The 26430-nt window shown below is 45.7% G+C and overlaps 1 protein-coding gene across 1 annotated transcript in view; it reads left to right on the top strand.

Moving 5' to 3' along the window:
• cntln (centlein, centrosomal protein) overlaps positions 1-16808 on the top strand; it is a gene marked incomplete at both ends in the record, with an annotated part of 102353 nt that extends 85545 nt beyond the window's left edge. The window contains 2 exons of the mRNA XM_079999464.1: positions 1613-1684; positions 16698-16808. Coding sequence (XP_079855590.1) covers positions 1613-1684; positions 16698-16808 — 183 coding nt within the window. The remainder of the gene's footprint in view (positions 1-1612; positions 1685-16697) is intronic.
• Positions 16809-26430: the final 9622 nt, after the last annotated feature.

Genomic DNA, 26430 nt, shown 5'->3' with positions numbered 1-26430 from the left:
TCGTCTTTTTTAATTTAAAAAAGAAAAAAACTGCGTTTGCTTTGGTTCCAATCATGTGTCCATAAAATAAACTTTCAATTCAACATACAGTACAATGAGCACTAAATTGAATCAGCTCTCCATGTACTGTATGCCTTCTCAGGGAAGGAGCAACAAGTTTAAGGGGTTTGTTGATTTAGCAATTTAATGCGGAAAAGTCGAGTCGCAAATTAGCAAAATTGCAAGCTCTCGCAAATAATGCACTATGATATTATGATTTCCAGGAGGGACTGATAAATGTAGTCACTCATGGACAGTTTGTACGCATGCAGGCATGGCAGGTATAGTGAAGTGGGCTCCAGCACATACTGTGGTACGAGTTGATTTGCGGTAGGACTCAGCAGCAGTGGGAGGCGGCTGGAGGCTCTCTGGGCCGCTGCTCGGAGAGTTAATGATCCAGTGGTAATAAGGCCATAATTGCCGGGACATTTTGTTTTGCAACAGGCGCCTAATGATGGACAGAGGGTCAGTGCATTGTTATGCCTCCTCCAAAGGGAAACAAGCAACCCACCATCACCCTCCACTTTCTCTCCTCACCTTCTCTTTCTACATCTCTCTCTCCCAGACATAAATCCTTTTCGGTCCTTTGCGGGGTGCATACTGTACTGTAAGTGTGTTTTGTTTCGGTCACTCTTTCTTGCATTGTCTTCCTCTATCTCAACCCCCTTGCTCTGTCTTCCTATCAATATCTCTCTCTCTCTCTCTCTCTCTCTCTCTCTCTCTCTCTCTCTCTCTCTCTCTCTCTCTCTCTCTCTCTCTCTCTCTCTCTCTCTCTCTCTGTTTCTCTCTCTCTCTCTCTCTCTCTCTGTTTCTCTCTCTGTTTCTCTCTCTCTCTCTCTCTCTCTCTCTCTCTCTCTCTCTCTCTCTCTCTCTCTCTCTCTCTCTCTCTTATTTGTCCAGGATTTGATAATGAGGCAAACATGGAAATAGTCGTGCTCAGGCCGAAGGGCTCCTGTTGAGAATTCTGTGGAATTAGGGAGGGCCTGGAAACTGGAGAACACATATACACACATTTCTTCGCTCACCTCTGCTGTCCCCCGGAGGAAGTGCGAGGCGTGTGACATCGTTTGGAGCAGCAACACCCGGGGTTAGGAGGGAGGAGAGGCAACGCATTAGCACAGCGGCTCAGCGTAGCACTGTTCCCTGTTCATTAGCATTAACAAGGCTACTATTCCACCAGGTTTTTATACATGAGTAGCACTCTCTCACACACACACACACACACACACACACACACACACACACACACACACACACCCACACACACACCGACTAAATCTCCAGAGAGGCTTCTCAAGGTCCAGGCCTATGCGATACAAAATCCTTCCCTGGAGCAGGAGACCAGTGGAGAACAAGGCCAGGAGTTTCCCTGATAGAGCTCTTTACTCAGCACACCATGCAATGTACACACTTTAATTTTATCATTCATTTGAAACAATGCCAACTTTTCATAAAATTGCTTTTATATCAACAATAAACCTGTATTCATAATCAAGCAGACGATTAGTCCTCGAGTTACTGGCCTGCTTAACTACTTCTTAGTATTAATATGTGTATTCTGTTTTATTTCCAGGGGTCAGAGTCCAGGACAGAGACTGGAGATCAGGAATGGCTGAAACAGCTTGACCACATTCTCCAACAGAAGGTCAGACTCTGTGATAATACAGCACTCATCACTTGCTTCCACACTGTCAAATTCCACAGCTAGGGAATAAACAACATTTTTTTTTTTTTTCAACAAAAACATTTTTCACAATACATTTTGAAGAAAAATGCAGATATGTCATATCTGCTTAGAGCAGGGGTCTCAAACTACTGCCCTGGGGCGGCATCCAGCCCATTTAATGGGGCCTGCTACACGTTTATAATATATCATGCAAATACATTTTCAAATCACAATGTTTAATTAATACATGCAATTTTGCTTTATATTTTCAGAACAATATATATTTTTGAAGATTTCTAACAGATGTATATTTAGGCATTTTACTAATGCATGGTGTATGAAAAAAAAACAATAATAAATATGCTGCAACCTGACCTGTCGACCCCAGGTCATTTCATATTCAGACCCCTGGCTTAGAATCTCGAACACATTAAAAAAGCTCTTGCTGTTTTACATCAGTTTACGACAGTTTTTTATTTTGGATTGTTTTCAAACATTTTAATCAGTAGAACTCATAGATCAACCTGAAATAAACAATACTTTTATTTATATTTTTTGTTTTTTCAGATTTTACTCAAATATTTGAATAATTCCGTTTACAGTTCAAGAGTACTGGAACCGTTTTTCTTGTTGTGGTAATTATTTATTATAATTATAAATATAGCTGTGGGCAGCAATACACAGTGTCCAGTTTTACTTCATTTCGAACTTGAGTTATTACCATGCCTTAAGCTGTGTCCAGACAGCTCTACTGAATAAAGCTGAAAGCCCCTTAAAACCAACCAAGTCTCAACTTGGCCCTGACAGGCTGTGATTGGGCCACTCGGGCACCCATCATATGGCCTGCCCCCCAGTATATATATACTGGGTCACTGCCGGTCATACTTCTTCCTTGCTTATTCAGCTCTTTGCTGCTGGAAGCAAGCCCTCTTTTCGGAAATTAAGAAAGAGAAAATTATGGAATTATGTCTGCTGCGGAATTGAAGACGTGTGGGCTGCAGCGCGCACATGGGCCGCAGGGATACTTACCTGCTGTGTGTCCGAAGTCTCGGCCATGCACACACTGAGGTGGCACTGTCGGACCCGTTCTTGTGCACCGAAGTCTACCGCTGGAGATAATCCGCAATCGGGCCGATATCTTCGGTGCCCTCCCTAGTCGCCACCGTACTGCCAAAAGGCCTGCATGGCTAACTCGAGCGCTCTCGAGTTAGCCGCGCACCTGGATTTGCAGGACTTCCACGACGCCCAGTGGGTCTCCGAGGTTGAGGAGGGAGTGGGGGGGGAGCCAGATGAGAAGGCACAAGGTGCTGCTCACAAACCATCCCAGGGGCCTTTTAACCAGGAGCTGCTGTGCCTCCTGGAGCGAGCTGTGGTGAGGCCTTGGGCACACCCTGAATCGTTGCTCCCGTCATGCTGTCCAGGGCATATTTTACGGAGGCTGGGGATCGGCCTCCCTGCCTGCTTCTCCTTCCCCTGCTGGGGATCTCACCGAGAAGGTATGGTCATCTTGGGGTGCCCCTCAGAAGACCCGCTCCCCTATCCAGGCGCTCAGCCAGTGGTCAACCCTGGACACTGAGCCAGTGTTGGGGATACCCGGCTAGGCCTCCCCTGGAGGAATCGGTAGTTGCTCACCTGTGCCCCTCGCTCCCAGTGGGAAGAGCCTCAGCTACCATCCAAGGCGTGTAGGCTGACGGCGAACCAGCCGGAAAAATCCTCCAAGGCTGTCTGCTGCAGTCCTACTAGGCCCAGCTCCTACAGAACCCGGAGGGGAAGGCCACCACTGAGACCTACATTGAACTCCGCAAAGCCACCAACTTGTGCCTCATGATGGCCAAAGTTGCAGCGCAGGACGCAGGGCGTGTGATGGGGTTTTCGGTGGTGATGCAGCGCCACCTATGGCTGAACCTATCTCCGGTTTCTAAGAAAGAAATTACCAGGTTCCTGGATTCTCCGGTGAAGGTGTCAGGCCTGTTCAGGCCCATTGTGGACTCCATGACCCACAAGTTTGAGCGGCAGTGGAAGGAGTCGGCATTGAGGAGCTTCATGCCCCGATGGACCGGTACCTGCGCTGCAAGCCCCGACAGAACCCTGGCTCAGCAGGGCCCAGAGAGGACTGGCTCTGGCCTAGGAGATGTCCCCCGCTGATTGGATAAGAGGCTGTAACAGGAATCCTTTCCGCCGTCCCCAGCAGCCGCAGGCTTCGGAGGTGTGGGGCAGGAAGGTGTGGAGGACCTGAGCCGCTACAGAGAGGAGATTCGTGGTGCTGGACCGTCAGTTAACCTCTATTTTTAGCAAGAAAAAGGAATTGTACTGTACTCGTGCCAGCAAAACACTCGCGGTTTATGTTCACAAAATACACAAGCAGTCTTCCTCCTCCCCTCCTCCAGTGTGTTTTCCCAGTGTGTTTATCAGGGACCCCTGTCCACTCAGGAACATAAGCATCATGGCCCGAAACAAATATATGAGCCGTAAGTCTCGGGTGAGGCCGGGACATGTCACAAAACACATGAACACAGGTGTGAGTCCAGATAATGTGGCCAGAGGATGAATTTGTGGGCGAATCCGCCCTGGTGCCATCGCTACCAGTAACCAGAGCATACCTCTCCGCTTGTGTGAGTGTATGGAGATGCGTATGTGCAGGTATACCCTGGGTAGAGAGGATGATTTTAAAGGACCATGCCCTGCACTGCATGTTGCGTTCACCAGTGTTCGCTTAAGTCGCACAGACGGTCTTTGACACAACATCCTCCATGCTGGAAGGGGAGATTCAGTCCTTGTTGGAGAAGGGCGCCAATCGCCTGGTAGTAGACAGGGAAATAAACTGTGGCTTTTAGAGCAGATATTTCCTGATTCCAAAAAAAGACAGCTCTTCTCTGAGACCAATTCTGGACCGGAGAATTTTAAACAAAACATCGAGAGAGCTTCAGCTTCAAATGTTAAGACACCATCGCCTGTCAAATCTATCCGACGGGGAGACTGGTTCACGTCGGTGAATTTCAAGGACGCTTCCTTGCACATACCAATTGTGGACGGACACAGGAAATATCTGAGGTTCGCCTTTCAGGACAGAGCCGATGAGTATTGTGTTCCCCCATTCGTTCTCTCTCTGGCCCCTAAAATATTCACTATTTGTTTGGAGGCCACTATTGCCCCTGTCCGCACCCAGGCATATCTGGACAATCTCCTAATAATAGCTGGGTCCAAGGAGACGGTACACTCCCAAATGGGAGTGCTGCTCAACCTTCTTAGCAGCATGGGTTTTCTAGTGAATCGGAAACAGAGCGTTCTGGTTCCAGCCCAGCCCACTATATATTTGGGTCTCAATCTGGACTCACGGTCGATGTGTGTATGACTGACTCCAACAAGTAAGTTGGCTGTGGTAAGTGCAGCTTGCACGCTGTTGAGGGCAAGGTTGCCAGGGCATGTTGGGTAATGGTCCCGCTGGGCTTGATTGCGGCTGCCTCAGCCCCAGTCCCACTGGGTCTGTTCAGGATGAGACCCCTGCAACATTGGTTTATAAAACAGCAGGTGCTTCCATCCAGGGACCTCTCCCGTGTACTTACCATTATGGAGGAGTGTTGAGACGACCTAAGGTTTTGGCTGACCCCCGGCAACCTCATGACAGGGGTCCATCTGGGTCCAATGACACTGCGGGTGGTAATAAAAAACGTATGCCTCCCTGTAGGGCTGGGGCGCTGTTTGCAAGGGCCGGATGGTCAGCGGGCACTGAGGGGCCCACGAGACCCGGCACATCAATGTGTTGGAGCTGGAGGCAGTCCGGTTGGCCCTGTTACACTTCGCACTGCGGGTGAGGGGTTATTGTTGAAGTCAGCATTGCTTCTGGCACTCCTCTCGGCAAAACATGTGGGAAAGTGGGCCTCACTGTGTGTCCACCAGTCCGGCTTGATGTTCTCCACAGATAACTGGAGAGTTGCGTTGAAACCCAATCCGATTTTGCAGCCCAAGAACATAAAAGCCGGATTAAAATTGACCGTGATTGATCTCTCTTTGTTATCTCCTGGATGGATGAGAGGCTGCATACTCTGCCCTGTCCGGGTGCTATTGGTCTATGTGGAGTGCGCGCACCCCGTACGCCAGTCCGACCAGCTTTTTGTCTGTTATAGATCTCAGACAACTGGGCAACCCCAGAACCTATGAATAGGTTCTTATATGAAATTGAGAAATTGGGGTTTGAGCTCACATCTGCCAATTGATCCTTGGAAAGGACGACCCAGATCCAGGGTTTTATGTCACTGCCTTTGGGGCTTCCATCTGTTCTGACCCCCATGGTAAGAACTCGAGTTTGAAATTAAGTAAAACGTTTGTGTCGTGCGACAACCCCAGTTTTATGAATGAAGAACAAGAGTTCTTGGCCTCACTGACCAGCTCGCTCAAGAGCTGAATATTATGTCAGAGGAAGTATGACCAGCGGTGATCCAGTATTTATACTGGGGGGTGGGTCCCCTGGTCTCTATTCTCTTGGTTGCTTATGTTGCGGACAGCTCCAGACTAACTTTTTTCACCACCGTCCCTAAAATCACATTATAAGCGTCCAGAAGTAAATATAAACCATCCCAAAATCAAAATGTTGTTACTTTACTCTATAGTTGTTAGTTGTTAGTGCCATAATAAAAACGCACAAAGTGTTGAGGAAATAAATAAGTATATTTATTTTGCTCCATTCAAAGACATGGGTTAAGAACAACCTTTTTATATTTTATATTGAGATTTTATTATTAAAAGATATATATAACAAAGCTTATAAAAAAAAAATAATCACTAGTAGCATACAACAGCAGAATAACTGTCCTAAACATAAACAATAATTAAAAGTTTTTTACATTTATGAAAAAACAATGTTCTTCTTGAGGTAGTGCACTTGTTCAAAAGCCTCTGAGATGTCACGCATTCACATCTCTACTTTTATAAAAAATATTATATATTATTTTCTGATAGTATCCGATATTTACTTAAATGTTTTTGCTTTATTTTGATATTCCCCTCTGGCAATATCAAATTCTGAGATTTTAAATAAGAAAATAATCATAATATGAATATATATATATATATATATATATATATATATATATATATATATATATATATATATAATCTTAAATGATAATAAAATGTATGAAATATATATTTATTTGAATATTTAAATGTAAAAAAAATCAATTCCGTAAGAATGTTTCACTTAAAGTAGAGGGCTAACGAGCTAGCATTAGCTTTGGCATCAGTTTCCTATTGTTCCCTAAGGGCTGAATGGCTAGAACAGCTAACAGGGCTAGCCTTGGAGCCGGACAACAAGTTATGGAACGGGAAAACAACTTTTCTGCGCCACAAACCCACACTTTGTGATGAAAGCCCAGCACCCAGCCCCGCTAGCCAGCGTTAGCCGCTAGCCCCAACCTGAGCGAGCGACGAGAAACAGTGAGAGAGTCAGGTAATAATAAATGTTCTGTATATTTGGCGTCATCTTTGGAGTTAAAAATGTTTTCCTTTTTTTTGGGGTTGGTGGGCTGATACATACATATGGTCCTGGAGACGTCCTGGGGAAGTTCTCCGTTCGTCCCAAACACATTTTCTTTTGTCTCCCGGGCGACGGGGCGCCATAAGTCTCGAGCACTGCTCGTGTTGTCTGTCCAGGTGGGTTGTCTGTGAACGCTATGGAAATCAAGTGGCTGGCGCAAGTCGCTGGATGTGAATGGCTTCCGAGAGACGAAACCTGGACTTATATAACTTGGGATGATGATGTCACAAAGCCGCCCACCCCTGAAACCACTAATCACCACTAATTAATAAATATAATTATAATTATTAACATAATGTAATACATTAGTTATTTACCGTTGTTATTAAGCCATTTTTTACCATGCACATACCAGCAAAACATAAAGTGGACAAACAATATGTGACCCACTGCATGCTTTAGTGTCATTTGGCGGCTTTCAACTTTTTTTTCTTTCTTTCTTTCTTTTTCGCATCATTTAAAAAAAGAGAATCAGAGCTTCCAAACAAGGTGTCACTTGTGCAAATCAAGCAAATCTTTTTAAAGCTATGACTTGTTAATGACAAGGGTGTGGCAAACTGTGTTTCTGAGATAATCACCTTGAAAGTTTCGTCAAGACTTGGCTTCATTCACCTAGCTCCCGGAATGCAAATGTGGTAGCCAAAGCCACATGGCTACTTAACATACTGCGGAATAGGCCAATCACTGCTTTGTTCTTGTGTTTTGAGGGAACGTTGAATGTATTTTTGTTTTGAAAAAAGCTTTATTCAACAGTAAGAATATACATGTTTTATAAAAGTGGAATTGATTTCCCGGTGGTTCTTGAAAATATTACGTTTCATAGTCACATTCGGGTTGAAATCGGCTGTTTGCAATGTTCTCCAAGTCCGGAGGGATATCAGATTCAGCGTCACTGTCGGAGAACTGACTATCATCGCGGACAATTAAGTCCAGTGCGCACTGCTTAAACTGACTTGGATCTATCGAACTGGTCAGATTAAGGTCCGCTAAATGATTTAGATCTTCCTCCACCCGCTTCTCCTAATCAACCAGAGTTTTCACAGACAAGTGAAACAGAGCCTCGTCTTGTTTACGGAAGTGGCGGTGACATCAGTGACACGCCCCCTCTACAACGTTGTCTCTGTGTGTATGAAACATGTAAAATTTAAAGGCTGAACTCTATCAAAACGGTTTCCCATTGTGACTTCACATCACATGTAATATGGATGAATGATCTTCACCTGGACGGTCGCTTTAAAGGAAACCATCGATCGGCGTTGTTTAGCGTCTCGGTAAGTGAACTGCATTTCCCCATGTAATCTAACGGGAATATTTAACTCCATAGTTTAATATTTTTCTACTATTTAATAAATCAAACTCGGTTTTGAAAATACATTGAGAGATTAAAAAAACACAAAGGAACACGAATCTGGAAAAATCAAATTTTCCTTCGAGAAAGGTTTTTTCAACTTATTATTTATCAACTTATAACACAAAGGAACACGAATCTGGAAAAATCAAATTTTCCTTCAAGAAAGGTTTTTTCAACTTATTTGGCTGCTCCTGGCGATTTAAAAATGCGCGAGAAAGCGGCTTTTGCTGTGGTGGGTCACATATTGTACTCGCCGTCCACTGACTTGTCCTGTTCTGAACAAATGCTGCCAATGTAAAACAAAGAGCAGTAGCTGTTTATTTGTGCACTACATGAGTGTGTTAAAGTGTTTTATGTGCACAAGCACTCATCTGTGAGTGCTTTCCTGGAGCTTTGCTGGATTGCTGTCAAGGTCTGCTCGCTGTGATACTGGATGTGTATGATTGAAAATGGTGTGTGTGTGTGTGTGTGTGTGTGTGTGTGTGTGTGTGTGTGTGTGTGTGTGTGTGTGTGTGTGTGTGTGTGTGTGTGTGTGTGTGTGTGTGTGTGTGTGTGTGTGTCTTGTCTGTGTCCATGTCAGCGATTGCCGCAGGCACTCATGCGTCGCCTCCGCACCGCGACACACACCAGACTCTGTTCACTCGTTCCCCAGATCTTCTCCTGACCTTTTCACCCTCCAGCCCCTCCTACACTGCGCGCACACACACACACACACACACACTACTCCACTCAATCTATGTTTTTCCCTTCTTGCTGGACGGCTCTCAGTCCCAGTTCTGTCTCTCTGCCATCCTCCCCTGTCCTGCGCTGCTTTCTCTCTCATTCGCGCTCTCTCTCTCTTTCTCTCTCTCTCTTTCTATCTTGCTCTGTCTCTCGGCCTCAGACCCCGAGGCAGCTTGTTAGTGGGGAACTAAATATTGATTTGGCGGGCCTGTCGATGTCGAGAGAATGAGCTAGTGTCCACCAGAGACCTCGGCACCGGCAGCCTGCTATCGACGTTTTCCGTGGGCAGAAGAGAGGTGGGTGGGTGGGTAGAGGAGGCGGGGAGCGGGGGGTTGGTTGAAGGGAGAGAAGCGCGAAGGATGACAAGGCTGAGACTAGCCTCTGGGTCCCATAGGGGACCGCTGGGACTGTTGTGGTCACCCCCCCCCCCCTCCTCCTCCTCCCCCCTCACTGCCGCACCAGACCTTTTCTATCCTCTTTCAAGTCCTTCTCGTTCTTTTTTTTTTTCCACATTTTCTGCTTCTTCTCTCTCTGGCCGCCTTGTCTTAACATAGGTTCCTTTTTTCCTCCTCTCTGTTTTTTTTTTGGTTTTTGTTTTGTTTTTTTCTCAAAAAGCTTGTGTGACCTCATGTCCAGAAAAAAATTCCATATTCAGGTGTGTGTGGGAAAACTGACATGTATTCACAGACATACATCTGTGACTACAGGTCTACCACCCCGCCTTATAACAGCCTCGTCGCCCCCAGCAGCCTCCTTGACTCTCCTCTCTTAGTTTGAAAAGTCTCACCAAGCAGAACAACTGTGAATTGAAATGGCCTGGCCTGTCACCCTGCCTGTGACACTAATAACACACTCTCCTAATAGTGATGTGATCCTACCCCCCAGGCATTCGCACAGACACACTCACACACACATAGACACACTCCCTGTAATAAAAAGGCTCAGTGACAGAAATAGACTGAAGGAAAAGATGAGAGAGAGATCCATGGCCTTGGCTGACTAGCTGTCATTGAGTGGATGTAGATGTGTCTGGGTGCATGGGTTGGAGTATGTGTGTGTGTGTGTGTGTCTGTGTGTGTCTGTGTGTGTCTGTGTGTGTCTGTGTGTGTCTGTGATCACACTCTGAGCAGCCCGGTCCTGTCACTGTCAGTGGCTAATGGAGCTGCCAGTGGGACAGCACTTTATTATCTCAGTGGCCCTGTCAATAGCAGACCCATCACTCACAGAGTCTGTCATTTGCTGTGTGTGTGTGTGTGTGTGTGTGTGTGTGTGTGTGTGTGTGTGTGTGTGTGTGTGTGTGTGTGTGTGTGTGTGTGTGTGTGTGTGTGTGTGTGTGATGGAAACGTCAACATCAGTCTCACGTCAACCCATCAAGGGGGACAGATGACAGCAATGTACTGATGTTGTCTTTACAGAGAAAGGAAACGATTGAACAAAGTGGTGATGAAATGTGATTGCATGTCGAGTTACTTTGTTCTTACGAAAAACAAAAAAAGAATCTACATGGTTCCCCACATGTCCACTGAAAACCAAATGAAATATTGCATTCATTTCCTCCTCTCTCTCCTCCACAAATTGGGTAATGAAATCGCAGCCTATGTCTCTCAGTAGAGCGCCACCACTACATAGCGAGGGGTGGGACTTCCTATTAGCAAGGCCTGGGGCTGGGGGAGAGGGAGTTGGGGGCACCGGTGTATCGGTCCACGGCAGCTCGCCATGAATAAGGCCAGCGGTGAAGATGTAGTGTCCATGTGGGCCACAGGGTCCAGGCACTGGCCCGGGGAAGCATTGATTTAATTGCCTTTGGTTTATTTGTGGAGTCCTAATTATTGACTGGAGGTAGAATTTAATGGGCCAAGTCTTTATGAAGACAGGGAAATGACTGGCTTCTCCTGCTGGCCAGTAATGAACAGGCAGAGTATATCCGAGCACAGGCGTGTGCACACACGTACACACACGTTCCCCATAGATCATTTTTTAAGCTCAATTTATACACACACACAAATGCGCAGATACCTATCACAGGTCTCACGGCAGCACAATAACATTTAAAAAGTCATTGACGGTGTTGCCTTCTTTATGAGAGGACAATGGTTTGGTTTACTGTTGGGGTGCAGCTCAGGACCTGCTGATATTTACCCCTGAATTACACCCCAGGGAGAGGTACCGTGTTACAGGCTTCACTTCTTATCAACCTCAGGGCCATAACAAGAGGATAAACACAACATTAATACACTTGTGTTGGAGACATGCTGAAACAAGCTGTGCTCGGCCAGACTCCATCAACCAACTTAACGGTCAGCGGATAGCAAACTGATGATTGGTGCTACCTTAAATTCACCGCATGTTATTATTTTAAACCAGAAAAGTTGTGTTTGCGTCTGTGTCGGGGGGTTGGGTTCTTGAATAAGTGGAATTACTTTCGATAAAATAACTAAAATACCGCATTCAAGTTGCTTTTTTTCCAAGGCTTCCCGTTGCCTGGGGCCGCATCGTTGCATCCGGAGGGTATCACATTGTTATGACTCTGAATTAAACATATCAAAGGCTGTGTGCCTTACAGTCCTAGTGTGGCGAAAAGTTCTTTTGTCAGTGCTGGTAGGGTGTTGTGCGCCTCATTATGCGACTGTAATGACAAGGAGCAGCTTTGAGTCCCGCACTTCCCACTGAAGGAAAGTGACTCTAATTAAGCTCCATTTAATGTTTGGGCTAATTAAATCAGCCGTGCTTTCGACCAGAGTGTGTGTGTGTGTGTGTGGGGGGGCTCAAACTGAGGCTTTGTACTGTAAATATGTCACTAGGACAGTGGTAGGGACTGTACAGGGGTCCCATGAGGAAATGCACATTGGGACCCAGTCTGTATTTATTATTTACACTTGACAGCAATAGTAAAATTCCTTATTTAGCTCCTTCTGTTCTGCATGTGCTGAGCGATGTAAGGGGTTATGACTTATGATGATAGCTGTGGCACAGAGCTAAGTTCTGGAGAAGAGAGAGATTAGTATAGGGAGGGAGGGTATTCTTCAGTTACAATGCGGTTCTAGGACGGCAAGGCTACTTTTTTTTAACCATGTGCCCAAGGGTAGTCCTTTGGAAAACAGTAGGCATTCCCTCTTGAAGTGAGCCCAGAAAGAGAATTGTTGATTAAAGTGGACATTTCCTCACTGAATAGATGGCCTTACTGCCGTAGATCTGTCGAATTTCATTACAATGTCACTGAGCAAAAATGAAAAAGGAATAACTATACCGTCTTCTTGTAGGACTGTACAGTTTGCAGTAGACACAGCCCGTGGTGTTTCGAACTGGTGGGTTCTTTTTGGCCGTGAAGTCATACTGTTAATCAGGTCCTCGCTCCTTATTGTCGAGTTCTAGCAAAGGTTGCGTTCCTTTTGTATGCATATCACCTTGCTATATTTAAACCCCTGGTTGCGTCTTGATCACCTCATTTCTACACCTAATGAGTAGTAACCTGAAACAAAGACCCGGTGCGTTCCTGTGTTTAATCTGGGGTGTATTTAGGTCAGATCCCTAACAAATGCGTGTTGCACACAGACCCGGTGTCTCCAAAACAACATATCAAGAAAAAGGGAGAGCTTTTTAATTACAGTATCTGTGGCCCCAAGTGTCCAATTCCCTTTCATATCCGTCTCTAGTGGCCTGAAGGGGAAGAGATAGAGGGATCTGCTCCACTGCAGGGGAAGGTAATTACTAAGAAGGGAGAGAGATGGAGAAGAGGCTTGTCGGTGCTTTGGTGATTTTCTTACCTGAGCCTTTCTTTGCAAATGTGACATATTCATTATCAAAGATAATCAAATGCAAGACTCTATAGTGCAGTGCCTTTATGCTTGGGCTATTTTTTTTTCTTTATCACGTTGTTATTCCCCTGTTTGATGAATTAGATTTTCAAACAAAAGTGGGAAGATCAAAGATCAGAGAGCTGTTTTTTTTTTTCTTTCCCCTGTGATAATGAAAAGTACCGTAACAACTCCCTTACCTTGAATAGTGGCCTAGATTGGAGGCGGCAAATCTGGCTGGGGACATGTGATATGTTTCCTATATCAAATATCGTCGTACTAGCTATACCTGTGTTATTTGAAAGCCATGATTCAGAAAAAAAACGTTTTATTTTTTGTAATACGTCAATTTAACCAATGTTGGATACTATCGTCTCTACTTTGAGGCCTTTCAAGACAGTCACTTTAACCTGTTAACAGGGAAAGACAAAAGTACAAGAATGATCGATTTGTTTGGAGAAAGCTGATCTCTGTGTGTGTGTGTGTGTGTGTGTGTGTGTGTGTGTGTGTGTGTGTGTGTGTGTGTGTGTGTGTGTGTGTGTGTGAGAGATGTCATTACCTGACAATGGTCACCAGAGTGTTGTAACATTGAGCCATTCCTTGCCTCAAGGTGTGAGTATTCTATGCCCCGGGCCATAGAATACCAGTGTCACTTAATTGGCTTCTAAAACCACATTTTGCTTGCAGCACCTTACCTCCCCTTCATGTATACTCTTACAAAGACACCCACATGCACACACACACACACACACACACACACACACACACACACACTGCCAGACTGTCAGTACCTGAACATGTCAGTTCACTGCCAAGGCTGGCTTACGAAATCCTATCCAGACAAAAGATCTGATCTGCGGGGCCTGTTGCATAGTAATGGCTCTAAGTTAGCATAGCTTAATGGTAGCTATTGTAGCACCGCCAAGGGGGACAGGGACTGTTGCAAAACAGAGATTGCATTGCTTAGCGCTAGCACGGGCTTCGCTCTGCCAAAGGGGACAGGGATCTTGCTAAATCAAGCAGAGCATATTGTTAGTGCCAGTTGCGAGCCCCACATAAAGGTACTCAGGGGATCCAGAACAGCAACTGTATCACAGCCCGGCTCAGGCTGCCCTGCAGGGCATGGTTCCTGCAAAGGTGGCAGTCAGATGAGAGAGAATGATCCCTCCCGTGCACGTCTGCTGTGTGCGTGCGTGCATGCGTCTCTGCGTGTGCGCGTCTGTGAATATGATATCTGCATGCACACGTGTGCCTGAAAGTTAGAATTCTGATGTGACTTATACATTAAAGATAAATGAGGTGACGTTTTTAGGCGTACAATAAAATAAATGTTGGCTTATTTGCAGTCAACAAGGCCTGAACAGTCAAAGCAAGGTTTGAGTAGCATGTTGAAACTCCCCAAGATTGGTTATGTAAAATATAATGTTTTGTTGAGTCTTAAGTTCTGAGTGTTGGGGGGGGGGGGATATAGTAATTCGATAGCTCCGAGAATTACGAGTTTATGGCATTGTCTTTCTGTTGTTTTTTTTCTCCTCAATAAAACGGAATGTTTGGTTTTTGTAATGTTCTCACATGCAAACCCTCTGCCACAAGGAAAAAAAATTAAGGTTGATGAAGATGTAGTAGGCCGGCTTCACCTGTTAGTGTTGTTTACCCATTATACTATTTTCCCATATCAGTGCTTTAATGATCCAGTCTTCCAGCCAGCTGTCCCACAGAGCCCAGCGCTGTGGCTGTCTCTATTTTAGTGAGTTTGTTTGCTTAGTTAGTGGCTCAAAGTGGAGTTGAGAGAGAGAGAGAGAGAGAGAGAGAGGGAGAGGGAGAGGGAGAGAGGGAGAGGGAGAGAGAGAGAGAGAGAGAGAGAGAGAGAGAGAGAGGACGCCGGCATAGAGAGAGAGAGAGCCCTCTCCAGAGGACGCCGGCAGAGAGAGATGTCTCAGCAGTTACTGCAGTGTAGTGGTTCCCTGAGGATTAGGGCTGCGTGTTTGATGCGCCCAGTGCTGCTGGGACTGTTTCCTTCTTCACACACGCTCACACTCATACCCGTGCTCTCTCCAGCACACAGGGCCTAGGGTTCCTGGCTCCTGTTCCCTCTAATGAAGAGGGAGAAGTGGAGTTGGGCAGGGCATTCAGTACGTGTGTGTGTGTGTTTGTGCGTGTGTCTTTGCATACATGGGTGTTTTGGGTGTTACATAGGGTACGTGTATGTTTCTCGTGTGACAATTTTTGGGTCATTTTATCGTTATACCAGTGATTCTCAACCATTTTCATGTCACGGACCCTAAACTCGATACGTATTAGGCCACGGACTGCATTTGATAAGATTTTGTTCCTGGGACCCCAATCTAAATGATATGTTACATATTATTTAGACAGAACATCCATCCCTGTCGAAAGTAAGGTAAGGGAGATAAACAAAAAGCCATTATTGAACATCCTTTAACGTTGCCAACGTCTTGTAGATGAAGTAATGTTGAATTTGAACTTTTAATCATTTTGCTTGGGAGCCCCTGGAACCTCTAGCAGGACCCCTGGGGGGCCCTGGGACTCCACATTGAGAACCAGTGCTCTAATCGAGACAAATCCCAAATCCTTTTCCAGACGGTGTGCTCTTCTCACAGAAGTGGTGCAATAATTACATGCAGATAACATATATACCGTAAAACGTATATGGGGCAGTACTCAGTGTTTCAGAAGAACGACTAAAAGGAAGAAAAAAAACAAAACCTCAACAAAGGGTTCATGGTATTTAGGCTGTTGTATTTAGTCTGTTGTATGCATTTAGTCTTCTCACTCCTGCTTGTGTGACTTGGGAGATAAGTCAGGGTGCAGCTCGGCTCCCTCCACTCCTCTTTAAAGGCCATCCATACTGGAAGTGAATATTAATGAATGATACAGTGTGTATGTCTGCCTTTGATCGCCTCCTCTTAATAGCCGCAGAGTCCTTGTGTCGATCCGGAGGAAAAACAAAATTATCCACAACTCAAGGGGTGAGGTTTTTCCTCCTGCCCTTGCCCACACTCTGTTTATTTCTTATTAGTCTCTCCATATTTTCCCCACCAGAGGAGTAGGACAAACAGGTGGAGGGGTGCTCTGTCATCCTGGATGAAGCCAATTTGGTTGAAAGTGTTGTTCTTCTTGTCCCCCTTTGGTAAAGCGACGGTAAAAGAGAAAGCACTGTGCTCTCTACGAACCGCAGAGACGTGAATTAAGAACGGACGCCCCCGAGCGGAGCAAAGTGACCTGGCAGAGTTAATAAACTGTTCGAGCTGCTGCTGTGTAGTTGTTTTTTTGTTGTTTTTATTTTTTAAATCTTTTTTTTTTTTTTTTTTAAGCCTCATCAAAAACTCAGAGACAGTCCCTCAAAAGTTTCGGAGTCGAGTCCTCGGGCCCCAACGCCGAGTCTCTCGTCTCGCTCACAAAAGAGCAAACACGGCGTCTAAAAAGCTGCCAGGTGTCAAAAACAGTCTTGTTTTTTAACCGCGGCGTGTTTGTGCGCTCTCTTCCCGTTTTCCCCACCGCTTTCAACCTCCGCCCCCACCCCACTCTCTGTCTCTGTCTCCATCCTTCCCCTCCTCTCCTCCCCTGCAGATCCCCTCTGCTGGCCAGCTAATGGAGGCTCTGCGTGTGAAGATGAAGGAGCGGAAAGTGCTGACAGAAGAGCTGGCCGCGCTCGCAACACCAGTCAGCGAAATCGCCTGACTCCCCGGGCTGAAGCGCGGAAAAACTGTCATCCTCTCCCTTCCCTGCCCTCCGCCGCCCCACCCCCCCTCTTCCCTCGCCGCCGTCCGCGTTTCCCGCTCGGTGGGATCCGGGTTGAGCCGGGGCGGCAGAACCAATATTTGCGAGCGCAGCGCTGTGGGCTCACTCCGGGCCGCTCGCTCAGCAGCGGCGCAGCTTTTGTAAATGAGCCCTCGACATCTGTGTCGGCGCTCGGCGCACTCCGTCTCGCGGACGGGGCCGCTCGGTTCCAGAGCCGAGCTCATTTACAGTGCGGCCGCACCGCAGACCCGGGGTGACGAGGGGAGCGCTAAACGCCAATGCTCAAGCTAGACGCCATCTTCCCCGAAACTGCCCTCAATTATTTGGGATACCAAGGACCTTGGGGTGCAAGGATCTGACCGAGCCATGCCACGTCAACACTTTAGCAGAACAGTTAGGTGTACAGCACCTTGTGTTTGCCGTAAGAGAGGATCTTATTTTAACGTTTGCGCTTTTTAGAGGCTCCACTCGACCCCGAAGATCATTGAGCAACGGCGCTCGGACATGTTATTTATTTCCGAAAACACCGGTCCAGGTGTTGTTTTGTACGTGTATGTTAATACTTGCCCACTAGTGGGCATACCACGGCAGCCAATTATGTTACAAGGCTGTTTATCTGTTGTTGTTGTTGTTGTTGTTGTTGTTTGTTTAATAAAGCCATTTCACTTTTACCTCGTCCCTTTTTCGATTTCCGAAACTGCTTTGTTGTGGTGATTTTTTTTATGCCTATTTGCTTGTCCAATTTTTTGTCCGTGTTGTTTCACTGGTATAAAAAGCGGCCGGTCCGTTGTGGTGACTGAGGACGCTTCGGAAGACGAGAGGGTTTCCCGCTTCCCAAATGATTGACAGCCGACTGTTGGCATGGCTCCTGACGGTAACGAGCGACCCCCGCTGTTGACTCCATTAACAAGGGTCCCCCCCCACACACACACACACACACACACACACACACACACAGCGGAGCACCGTGAGAATGGTCCCACCCTTGACACCGCTACCTCTCTAGCCTTTTATCTCTTTCTCTTTTCCTCTGTCTCTCTCCTTTATTATTAATTTTGAATACTAAACCGTGAGCTGGGTCTCTTCCTGTCCTTGAGTTGGCATCCTCCACCAGAGACCACACACACACACACACACACACACACACACACACACACACACACACACACACACACACACACACCTCCCTCCTAATCAGCCTTCCTCTTTTCCCGCTCTTCAGCCAGCTTTTGTTTTCCTCTTCCCCACTCTCTCTCTTAGCCACGCTCTTTTTTATGTACAATTAGGCACCGTATGTAGAACTCTCCGTTCAGGAATTAACAAGAAATAATTCCACTTTTTAATCCCCCCCCCCTCCCTCCCTCCGCAAATATATGCTAATGATGTCGTTTTCCTTTATCTTTTTATAATAAAGGATTAGGCCAGGACTGTCTCTCGCTGCAACTCAGGGACCAATTTAGCCGGGATCCAGGAGAGACGAACCCTGGTGGTTAATTACCATTCATTAACATAGTTTGCATCTTTTCTTTTTTTTTTTTTTACCCCTAATACCCAGGAGCCAGCTATTGTCAATATTTGTCCCATATAAATTTCTGCTTCCCCCCCGCCCCCCAAAAAAATCTTTTATTTTTTTATTTTTTTTTTGCCTGCCACTGTCCTCAAGCGTAATTCGGCTAATGACAAACATAATAACTCAGAGAAATGCGTCAGCGCAGTGGGTGTACACGAGACACGGGGTCAGTGCCGCACAAATTAGCCCCTTTTTTTTTTTTTTTTTTTTCTTCCTCCCTCCCACTCTTATTTTCCTCAATTTTTTCCTTCGTCTCCTTATCTTATATATATATATATATATATATATATATATATATATATATATATATAAAGCACATTTCATATGTTTCTTTGCTAAGTTGTGCTATCAGGCTTCAGCTGACACTCGCGCCATTTCTGTGACATATTCAAATGCAGCTCTCCCCTGGGTTTAATTAACCTGGCCTTGCCTCTGACACTCCGTCAGTGAAGACGTTACAATGACTCACAATGTTCCCTTCTCACACACACACACACACACACACACACACACACGTCTAGAACGCTGTATATATAAAATGCGTCTTTTTTTGTCTCTCTTTCTCTCCGCGGGAAATAATGTCCCCTCCTTTTCCTCCCTCCTTTCCAGCCTCTCCCCATCTCCTCTCCTCCGTTACCGCTCTCATTAGGAGAGTGCTCCCGTGGGAATGACTTTGATCAGCGGTTCCAAATGCAATGTTTTCCCTTCCTTCCCCTTTTATTCGTTCCGACACAATCAACTCAGTGTCACTTTTTTCTCTCTCCCTGTCTTTATCTTTTTTTCTTTTTTTTTTTTTCCCTCACCCCGTCTCCTTTTTCAATCTGCCTTTCCCAGAGTTGTTCTGTTTTGTTTTTTTTTCTTTTCCTCTTTCAGAAGATTACTGGTGGGGGGTTCTACCCTGAGTGTTAGAGGGGGGTCAGGATCATGAGTTGACTTTGAGGCCGATCGATTGTGTGTGTGTGTCTGTGTGGTGTGTGGTGTGTGTGTGTGTGTGTGTGTGTGGTGTGGTGTGTGCGCGCGCGCGCCCAAACACTCTTAAACTGTACATACAGTGTGATCGGAGTGTGTGTGTGTGTGTGTGTGTACACTGCTTTGGTGGGAACTCCAGTAACCGACAGTACAAACAACGGTCTCAGTTGTAAATCTGACAATTAGTCCTCGCAGACGGCGGGATCTGGAGCAGCAGTGAACAGAAAACTCCTCTGGTGATTTCCTCTCACTTTCCTGACACAGTTTCACTCTCAGATATCCCCGAACCATGCCTGCCAATATTCCGCCACGCTTTGATATCGCTTTGATTTTTGCTCTCTCGCACGCAGACACTTGGCACTGTCTTAAAACAAGTGTGTGTGTTGTGTGTGTGACACGGCCAAATGTGCTTTTGTCAAATGTATAATGCAGAATGTTTACGGTTTCTCCGTACCTATCTTGCATTCCAGGTCCTGAGGGAAGAGGTATTGTTCGGTTTCCAAAAATGTGGATTTGGTTCAATTTTCCTGTTTCCCGGGAAACCGCCACCTCATATTTTAAATTCACCACAGCAAAAAAAGGTAATAATTAAAAAAAAAAAAAAAAACACCTAGATGGATAGATAGATCTTGGATAACTCAGATCATAGATAACTTAGATGGCTTCCTTTTTATTTAATCAGATGCCACCTTTTGCAAAATTAAAGAAAAAGAGCGTAACTCCCCTGACGCACATCCTCCATGTATACAAGCTCATTGATCTCCATTCTAGCGAGTCCCTTATCCTCCTCCAGAGCACTCCACACATGAAACGGCAGCAGATTATGGGTGGATGCGGCCCTCTGTAGGATGCCAGGGAGCAGATAAAAAGGCCAGCCGCTCAGGAGGGACTAAAGCTGTGTTTTGATGCCGTGTGATAAGACTGGTGAGAGGAGAGCCCACTGTTACAGGAAGAAGTTACAGGATCTGCACAGTTCCTCCCAAGAACCCTACATCTCTCTCTCTCCCCCCCCCCCCCCCCCCCCCCCTCTCCCTTCTCCCTCCCTTCCCAGACTCGTCCTCTCATTTGATGCATACTGCTTCTCTCCCGCCCCGCTGGCTGTCCTGAGCCTTGTTTCCGGTGGCTATCTCTTTAAGATCCGAACTCCTTTGGAATAGAAACAGAGGCAAAGAGACTCCACCACCTCTCACAGCCCTAAGCCGCACCGTGGAGAGCAGTGACCCCAATGTCACATCATGTCGCCGGGCCTTCTAATGGCATTCCCCTCTGATATACTGTTGACAAGATAACACTTTTTCAATCCGGCAATTCGGGCGATGGAGCAAGGGACGTTCACAGAAAGGTGCAGGTCAATGAAGAGATCAAAATAAACGGAAATGACAGCGCTTGTAACTTGTCTGTGGTTGCTTGTGAGGTGTGGGTACGCTACAGGAAAATACGATGGATATAGGATACACTTTTTTAGTGTATAATACAATCCTACAATCCTAATGCTTCATCCACAGGTCCCTGGTAAAATGTATTATCTTCAAGACTTTTTTACCTTCTAATACACTACCAAAAATATATTTTCAGTTCATGATATAGCCATCAGTCTTATTGTTTCTATGTGCTAGTTATTTAACAGCCATTGTGGGGTTTTTTCAGACTTTCTGAAACTCATCTCTTCTGTTTTTTCACAGCCCTTGGTCTGGGGGTCTGCACCTTGTAAACGCACGTCTTTACGTGGACCAACTTTTTAAGCCCTCATTAGCGGACTGGCAAAAGTTTTGAGGGTATGAAGGGGGCTGGCACATTACCTACCCCCCCCCCACCCCTCACCTCAGGTAATCATACTAATGAATTCAAGCCCCCCTCTTCCTCTATCCTTTATTGTAGAGTGGCAGGAAGGCACAAGAAGTGCAGAACAACAAAGCAGTGTTTGTTTGCATAACATTAGCCCTGCTCGCTCGCACAGTGGCGGGGCCCAACCACAGGACTGACTGGAGGCTTCCTGCGAGTACAGGTGGAGCGGGGTGAGCATCGCTGGGACCAATTAGAGCCGAGTACAGGTACATTAGCATGTTTGAGTGGTGTGAGAGGAGGGGTGCGAGGGGATTGAGCTTACGAGGCCTAATGAAACACACACACATGCACTTGGCCATGGTCCAAAGCATCTCTGGCGACACGGCGGCCCGCATGTGACAAATGGCCGCTGGTCCACTCGCTGCTGCCTGTCTGCTGAGTTTCACCTGCGCACGCGCTTTCCCACGCAGAACAAGCTCCTGCTTTTAGTTGGCCTTAAAATATGATCGCCCCGTAGATTGCTCACCCAATTAAATACAGCAACCATCAAAATCCGTCTACACTAAAGAAAGACTCCCTTTATAGTGAACAAAATGGGGATATTGATTCAAAAAGTCATATTTTTGTACTCTGTTGTAATTTGTGAGAAAATACAACTTAACCTGTGTGAAGATGGGGCACATCCCCTTTCATCATGATCCACAGCTGTAGATGTGGAATAAAGGTTTGTGTAGTCAATGCAAGTGGTGATATTTAAACCACAATCTTTATTGGGCAATTGCAAAATGTCACTATTGTACAGATTAAGTTCGTACAATGTAACACTGAAAGTTTGCCAAAAGGGCAATTTTTCTGAATTGCTGACATGAAATCCGTCTCCGACATGAATGGTGCCCCTCGCAATCAGGACTGCAATGAACACCCTGCAGAAAAATAAAATCCCAACGTCCTGTATACCAATGCCCACCATCTCCCCAACAGACGTGCTATCTGCAGAGCATCGCTCCAATCACAACTTTGTAGTTTGTGGAAAAATGTGTGTAGGAGGCTGTGTAGCGGTTGGTGTAAAGAGGTTCCTGATGAGAATGATCTCATGTTTCGCTACAGCTCATCCTCCATCCATCTGGATGCTACAGGTGAGATTTATGGGCTCGTGGGTCGAGACAAATGGACACTCACCTCAGGCCACACACAGACCACTCAGCCGTGGGACCGAGCACTTTATCACAGCCACTCTCAGAGGCACCGTAGAATAGTGTTTCTAAAGGTGCCCCGGGCCCCGAGGACATGGGAACGTCCAGGTGGTCCGCAACTACATTTCCTTAAGAAGCATTTTTTTCAACCAAATTTTACAATAAGGAGAAGCCGCAGCCCTCACATAAATGATATAAGCTTAAAATGTGATGAGAAGACGTTTTGATTGTTTTTACTCAGGTCAATGTGCTATTTGAACTATTTGGCACAGATTGAGAGGCAAATTCACAAAGAATGGTTTGTGGTCACTAATAGCCCCATCAGTTGCGCATCAATTGCACCCGCTTTCTGCCCCGTCTCAACGTCCTATTCACAAAAGATATTGCGCTAATGATATGGCGGCTTGCAATTTGCCCCTGTTTTGTGTCAGATTCCAGATCGACTGAGATGCGCGGATTCAAACATGGCATACTTTTTGATTAAAATTGACTTTGTATCTTTAGGTTTACGTGCAGTGACTATAAAAACATAGTAGTATGAGTAAATCTATAATCAAACGTAGTCTTCTCATACAGTTAATTTGTTACATGAATAAAATGTGTATATATAAAAATGTGTACTTGTGAAATTCTAGTTCTTACTGAAACTTAATATTGCAATGTAGAAATTAATAGGAATTAATTAAATAGTTAATTTAATATATTTTACTCGACCACAAAGTCCGGCTTAGGGCCGCTGTGGAGCTGTCCATGGTCCTATACTTTCAAGTTCAAGGATATCCGTGGTTCAGTGCCCAGGTTCTATACATGTATTTTTAGGTTCATGTGCAGTGACTATAAAACATTTAAAAAGTATGAGTAAATCTATAATACAACGTACTCTTGCCACAAAGGAAGAGTCATTTACTACAAAACTGGTATATATTTAAATTTCTACCTGAGAAATTCAAGTTCTCACAGAATCTTATTATTACAACGTAGAAATGATGACAGTTAATGTCATATGTTTTACTCTGCCTGTGGAGCTGACCATGGTCCTGAGGTTCGACGCTATCTGTGGTTCGATGCCAGTTTGGACCACTTCATCACTTTTCCCCATAACTTTTAGTTGTTTTTTAAATATCTTTGGAGTTTAATAGGAATTATGGAACCGTTTTTGTCAACATCCGTAAGGGCTTTTTTGTACAAAACATTTTTTTCAAAGTTTCGACAAGTTGCTTTTGGAGTGCATTTTGAAAACCACCGACTGCTGCCTGTTTGCTACCTGCAGATGCCGTGACAGTAATAATAATTGTAATAACAATGTCAAAGTATAATTTACAGATCCCTGGAAAGTCTGGCCGTGACACCTCTTATAAATGCACTTCAGTGGCACCAGCTCTCTGAACACGATCACACAGCGCTGCATTTTTTATTTGTCTGGCGCAGTTACCCCCAGCTCTCTGCAGACAGTAATACTTTCACCATAACTGCTGTGGCTATTAGCGCCGGTGTTTGTGAATTGGACGCTATTTGAAACGAGGCTCAATTGGCCAATTTTGCACAAAATGTGTGAACAATATCTAATTTCAATATGTGCAAATAGCCCCGGTGCACCGAGACGCTGCTTGCATGGCAGCGGGGCATTTCACAGTTTGCAGGGCTTTGTGAATTAGATGCTTGCTTTTATTGTTATTTGCGCCGGTCTAGCGGCCGCACAACCCCTTTGTGAATTTGCCCCAGTGTGTTAAGTGTGCAAGGGGTTCCTGAACTCAGTGCCAGTATTAAAACTTTTGGTTTTGGATACCTACTATTTGCTATTTTTTTATTAGCCTATATTCTTTTGGATGGACTTTGTTGTCATTTTCCATTGGTTAGAGATGATGTGGTTGCATTGTAGGCGGCTTATGCAATGTTACCCGACAGATTTGCATCACATTTTGCCACTAGGTGGAAGCAAAGCCTCATAATTCATAAGACACTCGTTCAAATAAGACTCTTTCATGCTGCTTCGAGTTGTTGCACGCAACAGATAATACGCCCGTTTGTCATGGAACATAAGTGAATCCATTAGTTCGTTTTATTTAGTTTTTAATTGTATTCTGTTTTGTCAAGCTCAACATGTGATACAATGAAAGGCCTTTAACAGCTCTGGCATTAAGGACGCATGCACCTTTTTCCTAATATATATATATATATATATATATATATATATATATATATATATATATATAAAATGAAGTATAAATTTATCCGTGGACCTTCGAATAATGATGTTTATTTGAGTTAATTATTTGTATGTAACATGATATTCCAGGTACCTCATTGGAATTTGATGGGAAACAACAGATGAACTGCTGCATTGAAATGAAGGCATTCTGAGTTAAGCTTGTGCTGTAGTCCAAAAAAAAAAAAATACATATTTAGCAGAATATTCTGATGAAAATGTATTTCTAGTACATATTCTCTCCTGCTGCTTGTCTTGCGTCTGTGAGGCTGTATGTTGAAACTTCCTCCACAAGATGGTGCCAACTACACACTGTTTCGTTTCTGCCTCACTGCGCTGATTTGAAATATTGTACATGAGTGAATTTATTGCAATAACAGAGATAAGATGCAATCAAATTGAACGCACTCAACACAGAACACAAAGGACCGTCGAACAGGATGATCTGCGCAGTAAAACAAGAAAAGGTTCATGTTTAAAAAAAAAAAACCCGTGTTTTGATATTGCTGCTTTTTAAATAGAACGTATTCCTCTCCTATATTTAGTGCGCCAAGGCTCGGGTTGGGTTGGACTAATAATTATTTGTGGTCATGGTGCTTCTTCCCATAAATCCATCCATGACATTTGGATGCAATTGTGTGATCTATAACAATGGGAATGCACATACCCCTGATTAGTATGTTTACAGTACATTAGTGTATTAGTATATTATCACCACAAATTACTCCACTATATCACTCAATGTGTTGTTTCTAATATTAAATAACACTCGGATTAATGTGCTTTGTTTCCCTCGCACTGCACGATGCTGTTCTGTCCGGCACCGTATACCCTTGTAGACTATAGACCTCGACATTATCTTCTAATTGAATCGCCATCCTTTCTATCGCGCGAAAGGGTTTCTTATAAAACCCATACGAGTGACCTCAGCCCGCAACATTTCCCGATCCACTTGTTTTCACAAACAGAACCTTACGTATGTGTCCCAGACCTTCAGGCAACATCGCCGGAGCCGTTGGACTTACGGATCCAACCCGGGAGCCGCTTAGGTTAGAAGGTGCTGGATCTTCCCAACGGCGTCCGTACGGAGCGGCGTTAACCTCTCCGAGCAGCCACCTGGCGACAGGAGGCCGCGCTGCACTTTGGGAGGAGGCGCTTCACGTTTGAGGCGAAAGGAGGCACGAGGAGCGACACAGGCCTCCCCTAACCCTCCAGCCAGAGTGGAGCCCGTGTGTGTGTGTGTGTGTGTGTGTGTGTGTGTGTGTGTGTGTGTGTGTGTGTGTGTGTGTGTGTGTGTGTGTGTGTGTGTGTGTGTGTGTGTGTGTGTGTGGCGGCGCGCACGTCGGTCGATCTCGCTCATGCCCCGTCGTGGGGGGGGGGGGGGGGGGGGGGGAAGCGGGGGAAGCGGGGGCGAGATCCCCGCAGCCCGCGAGGGTGGGCGCTGTCCGCGGTGCTGAAGCGCCGCTCGGAACACGCAGGGCAGCGACGCGTTCCTCCCTCGCCTCCGGTCTGGCTCTCCCAGTCCCGCCATTTCCTCCAGAAAGCCCCCTTCTCCGGCAGGTGGGCAGGTTGCTTTAAATGGACCTGGCTACGTCACTGCGCTCAGACATGTGGTTTGACATTCAGCAGCCTGATGACGGCTTTACCCACCCCACCCCACCCCTCCCTCTCTCCACCCTCCACCCTCCACCCCCCTCCTCCCCCAGAAAGGAGATTCCCTCGCTTCACGGCGCCGTCGATACGTAGATTTGGGGTTTATCGGCCGCAGCCCGCGCACATCGGACCCGACGCGACCAGCTCTCACTCCAGCCCCCCGGGTAGAAGCGACCGCGAAGAACC

The sequence above is a fragment of the Zeus faber genome (assembly GCF_960531495.2).
Source record: "Zeus faber genome assembly, chromosome: 4".
NCBI classification, from domain to species: domain Eukaryota; kingdom Metazoa; phylum Chordata; class Actinopteri; order Zeiformes; family Zeidae; genus Zeus; species Zeus faber.
Note: the sequence above shows the minus strand (reverse complement) of the source record. Positions and strands in the feature narration are given on the sequence as shown.